At 30.1% G+C, this 7364-nt stretch overlaps 2 protein-coding genes across 2 annotated transcripts; both read right to left on the bottom strand.

Annotated features, from left to right (window-relative positions):
• Positions 1 to 2128: 2128 nt before the first annotated feature.
• LOC114186314 (Werner syndrome ATP-dependent helicase homolog) lies at positions 2129 to 3381 on the bottom strand. The gene is made up of 2 exons (XM_028074372.1): positions 2517 to 3381; positions 2129 to 2400 (listed from the first exon to the last, which is right to left on the bottom strand). Exon 1 carries the CDS (start codon positions 3345 to 3347, stop codon positions 2517 to 2519), a length of 831 nt encoding a protein of 276 aa, XP_027930173.1. The 5' UTR covers positions 3348 to 3381; the 3' UTR covers positions 2129 to 2400.
• Positions 3382 to 5151: 1770 nt separating this feature from the next.
• LOC114185959 (Werner syndrome ATP-dependent helicase homolog) lies at positions 5152 to 6538 on the bottom strand. The gene has a single exon (XM_028073949.1). The coding sequence runs from the start codon at positions 6446 to 6448 to the stop codon at positions 5759 to 5761; it is 690 nt and encodes a 229-aa protein (XP_027929750.1). The 5' UTR covers positions 6449 to 6538; the 3' UTR covers positions 5152 to 5758.
• Between the last annotated feature and the right edge of the window lie 826 nt (positions 6539 to 7364).

Here is a 7364-nt window from a genome sequence, read left to right as displayed (position 1 = left end):
AAAAAATAAAGAAAAAGGTAATTCTCTCTCGTATCACATGATAGTGAAATATTAGTTTAATAATTGTATATTAATTTATTTAATGAGCTTACATATTAATTTTTTATTTTATGAATATAAAAGAAAAAATATTGTACTGTGTGTTTTTTATAACTGGATCTTAGTGTGGTTTGATTATCATCGAATTTCCTTTTGGTATTTACGTCTCTCAGTTTTTTATTAGATTATGAAAAATTATTTTTTAGTCCTTTTTTTTTTAAATAGGTATACAAATTCAAGTCTTCCATATATTTATTTGTAATCTTTTTTTTTAGTTATCGTTATACTAAATTATGTATTCATTTTTATTATATTAGTGATAATAATTAAATGTATAAATTTTAAACGTATTATTTTGGCTCCTCCAACAATGTTGGTCAAGATCCGCCACTGACGTCATTATATATTTTGGTTTCGTGATAACCAAAGCTTATAATAAGAGTTAGATAGACAAAATTACACTCGTAAAAATTCAATATCAATTAACAATTGCTACATTACAAAACTTTAAACAACCAAATATTTACATTTCCTATGTTTTAATTATTATTCAACTAATTATTATATATTAGCTCATATTTTAAATATCACAAATAGATCACACTAAATGATTTGTATGAAACTCAATAAAAACATGGATGATATATTCTAGAAATAACTGAGCAAAATCTTTCAGAGGTAAATTATGTTGTCTACTTAAAATATGTACATTTACTAAATTGATTGTAATTTAAAAAATAAATACATTAAGGAAGCTCGAACACGTTGGGGACAACGATTTTTGTTAAAGTTATTGTTGCCTTTTTCAACAAAAATGCGTATAAAAATACATATTAAAATGTATAAAAGTATAATACTTTGTTTTGTTTTTAAAATTTGTTTTTATATATTACAACACACTTTCAATACAACACTTAATTATTCTCTTTCTATTCTATCTATATAACAAAACAAAGTTACTACAATACAAAATAATAAACAATTATCTTTTAATTTTTTATAGTTTAACAATGTATTAAATAAAGATACTATAATAAAGATTAACGCCGGTGCTTTAGCTAGTTAAATTGTAATAGATAATAAATGTGTTATATATTTCACATAAATTAACTTAGTTGAACCAAATGGAATTAGTTGCGGCTAAAAGTAATTAGAAGTGTTAAACAGCCACAAACTTTATTAGTCATCAAGGTTGATAACAAAATGAAGAATTACAATTATAAGCAAAATTGATTATAGGAAATCTTGAAAATAATTAAAGGGTGAATATAGGTAAGGAGGATAAGACTTTGAAAATAAGTAATTTAACAAAAGAATGACGGTGCAATAAAACATAGGGCAACACGATCTGGGTATAAAAATGTGGTTTTGTAAGCCGAAGAATGTTTCATCTCCATAATTTATTTATAACATATAATTCTCATAAACGTAATGTTTTATATTAGTATTCGGAAAAGAAAATAGCAATAATTCATAAAGAAAACTTTTATTTGACACTCACCTTTGCCAAAATATCATAATCCAATTTATAGTTCTACTTAAATTTTATCTTGAATAAAACGAATATAATTGCTTTTCGAATCAAATATTAAATCTGGATTATACCAAACAAAACATCTTTACATTGAACTCTATAACTATAAACGATGGCGTTGTTAGTAAAAAGTTTAGATAGAATTTAAAACATTAATTTTAATAAATTTTAATCAATCCAAACCTTTTGATAAAATTTCAATTTTTTTAAAATTTTTTATCTAAACAACAAATTCATTGTAAAATATATTAAATTCTCCAAAAAATTTATTGTCAAAATTTAATTTAAGATGCAAACAAACTATTAAAACAAATATAACCGCTTTCAAGCCAAATATTAACTCTCATACAAACTTTGAAAAGACCGATAACAGAAATTACGTTGTGATTAAATTCATTGTAATGATTTTGGATTCGGTTAGACTGTTAAAAAAACTAAAATTCTGTTAATCCATAGTTTCTTGGTTAAAGATTGAATAATCAATAAAAAAAAATTAATATCTGCAAAAGTTTTCCATGAACACAATTCAACCCAGGGTCAACATTAATCGCACTGAAATCCAAAATCGTATGTAATATAACCAATATCCGTATGCATATCAACATCAGCAAACTGATAAAAGCGTAAAAAATCCGTGGAATCATGACAAACAGCAGAATTACAGACATCTGTAATTGCAGATCCTCAATTCAGAAACATAAAACCAGGCGTTCGGAATGCTAACATAACACGCAAAGAAAACAGAAAGAAATGACAGAAACAAACAGCATAAGCTACTCACCTCACCTAGCGAGGGTAACAGCGAGAAATGACAGAAACCGCAGAGACTAATTATCAAGAAAAAAGTAACAGTCAGAAATGAAAACAACAGAACAAGCTACTCTCGTAACAAAAATTGTAGCCATAGATGACAGAAAACGAAACAGCAGAAGCAACTACTCACCTAGCGTCCCATCAACAGGCGTCCAATCTCATAGGAGAGAAAGGCATCAATGGCAGCATACTTAACCTGTTCAGGGGTGAGCTGGGGATTATCCCATAAACTCCTGGTGACACTCTGCGGCTTCTCAACCTCCACTCCGAGAACATGGAGGCACAGCATCTTCAACCCAGCGTGCATCAGATGAGGAACACGCCTCTCAGCCAGAGAACGAAGATCACACACGTTCACCACGTTGAGACCATAGTCTTCAAGAAGCTTATCGGCGTCAGCGCGGATCCCAACGCCCAAGAAAGTAACGTTAGGATCTTGGAGGAAGGAAACGAGAGAGCGGGGAATGAAACGAGAGTTGATAATATGGAAGATGAGGCAGGCATGACCCACGCATAGTTGGAGGGTGGCTATGGGGTTTCGCCTGTTGGGGTGAGTGTTGGGCCTCCACTCAACGTCCAGGCCCACCAAGAGGCCCAGGCGACGGCCGGCGTTGCTGGAGAGCCACCTGTCGACTTCGGAGGAGTTGGGGGTGACTTGGGTGTGGATGGTGCGGTTTTCGAAAGTGACGTCGTATAGGTCGTAGGTGTTGCTGGAGGTGGTGTAGTTCACCACGTTTGTTGTCGCCACGGGGTTGGACCGGTTGTGCATCGTTACCAAAATGCAGGGAGTCACAGAGGGTTTTTGATTTTGGAAAGCTATATAATGCGTCACAAGGGAGAAGAGGAACCGTCTTTCTATTTCTATCTCTATGAAGGCACATTTCAACTTTAATAGAACGGTTTTATACAGTCTCTTCAATTTTTTAGGGTTGTGTATCTTTTCCTTTTCGTTTTTCAACATTTGGCGTTAAAAACACACTTCTCCTAAATTACAGTAATATTTTTCATATTTTAATTAGTATTCTCTTAGAAAACTAAAATTTTAAAGAAATTGCTTTTATAAATATGGGACTGATGAAAAAATAAATTTTAGGTAGAGATATCCAATAAATAAGAATTTTATTGTCTGAGTTGATTGTTAATATTTATAGTAATGAACTTAATTAAATACTATAAATATTCTCTATAATTAATTATTTGATTTTTTAACTAAATAATGCTTTCATATATATAATATTTAATTATATTTCATTCTATCAATATCGATAAAAAGATATATATTATTATGTATGAATCTGAAAATTTTTAAACTAAGAAAATGAGTTATTAATAAATATTATAGGGATGTATGTTTTAAAATATATTTTAATTTATTTTTCGCATGTATTTTATATTTTGAAATATTAAGATTGTAATTTTAAAATTTAAATATATAATTTTAATAAATTGATTTTAAAATTCAACAACAAAATACATTAAAAAATTACCTTGTTATGAATTGTAAGGAAACTCGAACACGTTGGGGACAACGATTTTTGTTTAAGTTATTATTGCATTTTTCAACAAAAATGATTATAAAAAAATACATATTAAAATGTATAACGGTATAATACTTTGTTTTGTTTTTAATATTTGTTTTTAAATATTACAACACACTTTCAATACAACACATAGTGCATATACTTAATTATTCTCTTTCTATTCTATCTATATAATAAAAAAAAAAGTCACGTACAATACAAAATAATAAATAATTATCTTTTCACTTTCTATAGTGTAACATTATATTAAATAAGGATATTACAATAAAGACTAACGCCCGCTTTGGCTAGGTAAATTGTAATAGATATTAAATCTGTTAAATATTTCCCATCAACTAACTGAGCTGAACTAAATGGAATATTTACAGCAATAAGTAATTAGAAGTTAAAAACCAGTCACTAACTGTATTAGTCATTAATGGTGCAACAAATTTAGAGCACACACAGCTTGACAAAAACATGTGGTTTTGTAAGAGGGAGAATGTTTCATCTCCATTACTTAATTATAACACATAAATCTCTTAAAATAAAAAGTAACGTTTTATATTAGTATTCGGTAAAGGAAAAGAAAATAACAATAATTCATAAAGAAAACTATTATTTGACAACCACCTTTTTGCCAAAATATCATAATTCTATTTAAATTTTATGTTGAATTCTGATATACAAAACAAAACATCTTTACTTGAATTCTTTAAAAGTTATATACGATTATGATTGCTTGTTAGTAAGACTTTTACATAAAAAATAGATTTCTTTAACTTTAATCAATCCAATTACTTTAATAAAATTTAAAATTTCAATTTAAAATTATTTTATCTAAGTAACATATTTTATTATAAAATATTTTAAATTCTCTAAAAAGGAATAATGCAATGTCAAAATTTAAGATGCAAACAAACTATTAATACAAATATAATTGCTTTTCAAATCAAATATTAAATCTCGTATACCAAACATCTTTACTTTGAATTCTATAACAACTATAAACGATTGCTTTACTTTGAATTCTATAACAACTATAAACGATTGCGTTGTTAGTAAAATTTTTAGATATAGAATTTAAAACTTATTAATTGTAATAAATTTTGATCAATCCAATCATTTGGATAAAACTTTAATTTTTTTAAACTTTTCATCTAAACGACAAATTTATCATAAAATATTTTAAATACTCTACAAAAATTAATTGTAAAAATTTAAGATGCAAACAAACTACTAAAACAAATATAACTGCTTTCGAGTTAAAATACTAACTCTCATATACCAAACATATTTACTTTGAATTCCATAACACCCATAACAGAAATAGCGTTGTTATTAAATTCATTGTAATGATTTTGGATTCGTTTACACGGGTACAAAAACTAAAATTTTATTAATCCATAGTTTTGTGGTTAAAAAACGAATAATCATAAAAAAAATTAACATCTGCATAAATTTTCCATGAACACAATTAAACCCAGGGTCAACAACATTAATGACACTAAAATCGTAGGTAATATAACCAACAACCGCATGCAAATCAACAATAGTAAACTGACAAAAGCGTAATAAATCCATGATCATAGCAAACAGCAGAATTACAGATATCTGTAATTGCAGGTCTCAATTCAGAAACATAAAAACAGGCGTTCGGAAAGCTAACGTAACACGCAAAGAAACAGTAAGAAATGACAGAAACTGCAGAGGCTAATTACTAAGCAAACGTAACAGTGAGAAATGACAGCAACGGCAGAAGTAGCAAAGATAATAGTGAGAAATGACAGAAACAGCATAAGCTACTACTCACCTAGCGAAGGTAGCAGCGAGAAACTATAGGAGAAGAGAACTACCAAATCTCGCTTTCAATCAACCGGCGTCCAATCTCATAGGAGAGAAAGGCATCAATGGCAGCATACTTGACCTGTTCGGCGGTGAGGCAGCGATTATCCCATAAACTCCTGCTGATACTCTGCGGCTTCTCAACCTCCGCTCCGAGAACATGGAGGCACAGTGTCTTCAGCCCAGCCTGCCTCAGATGAGGGTAACGCCAAAGCTTAACCTCAGCCAGAGAACGAAGGTCACACACGTTCGCCACGTGGAGGCCATAGTCTCGAAGAAGCTTCTCGGCGTCAGCGCGTATCCCAACGCCCAAGAAAGTGACGTTAGGATCTTGGAGGAAGGAACCGAGAGAGTGGGAGAAATAAGGAGCGTGAATAATCTGGAAGACGAGGCAGGCGTTACCCACGCAGAGTTGGAGGGTGGCTACAGGGTTTTGCGTGTTGGGTTGAGTTATGGGCCTCCACTCAATGTCCAGGCCCACCATGAGGCCCTGGCGACGGCCGGCGTTGTTGGAAAGCCACCTATCGACTTCGGAGGGGTGGTGGGTGACGAGGGTATGGATGTTGTGGGATTCGAAAGTGACGTCGTATAGGTTGTAGGTGTTGTTGCGGATGTTGTAGTCCACCACGGTTGTAGTCGCCACCACGGGGTTGGACTGGTTGCGCATCCAAATCGGCACGCCATTTTCGTCTACCATCTCTACTAAAATGCAGAGAATCACAGAGGGAGAGAGGGTTTTGATTTCGGAGTAGTATGTTATGCGTGACAAAGGAGAAGAGGAACCGTCTTTCTATTTCTATCAGGCTACATCTGAACTTTAACAGTACGGTTTTATACAGTTTTTTGTTTTACGGTTGTATAACTTTTCCTCCTCGTTTTTTCAACATTGGGACGTTAAAAACACACTTTTCGTAAATTACAGTGGTAATTTTCATATTTTATTAATATTCTTTTAGAAAACAAGTCTTTTAAGAATTTGTTTGTATAAATATGGACGGATAAAAAACTAAAATTTAGACAGAGATATACAATAAATAAGGAGAATTGTATTATTTGAATTGATCGTTTAATATAACTTGTTTTTAATTGTTGATATCTATTATATGAAACATATTAAATATTATAAATATGATATATAATTAGTTATTTAATTTTCTTAACTAAATAATGGTTATATATATAATATTTAATTATTCTATTAGTATGATAAAAAGATATATATTATTTCAGACGCTGAAATTTTTAAAATTAAGAAAATATGAGTTATTACTAAATATTATGAAAATATATTTTAATTTATTTTTTACATGTATTTTAAATTTTGAAATATTAAGATCGTACTAAATATTAATATTATGCGTGCACGTAATCAAATGATAATATAATAATTATAGTTGATTAATAATTAAATGAAGACAACACATATGATATAAATAAATTTTAGCTTATAGTTGATTAATAATTAAATGAAGACGACACACATATGATATAAATAAATTTTAGCTCATTAATTAGGCTAATTTAGCACATAGCTCTTTTCTCGGTGACCTTTTTTCTTCTACTACTCACTTGTCAAGGTCTACTAAAATAAGAGATTAAGGAATAATAAAAAT

The sequence above is a fragment of the Vigna unguiculata genome, chromosome 5 (assembly GCF_004118075.2).
Source record: "Vigna unguiculata cultivar IT97K-499-35 chromosome 5, ASM411807v1, whole genome shotgun sequence".
In the NCBI taxonomy this organism is placed as follows: Eukaryota; Viridiplantae; Streptophyta; class Magnoliopsida; order Fabales; family Fabaceae; genus Vigna; species Vigna unguiculata.
Note: the sequence above shows the minus strand (reverse complement) of the source record. Positions and strands in the feature narration are given on the sequence as shown.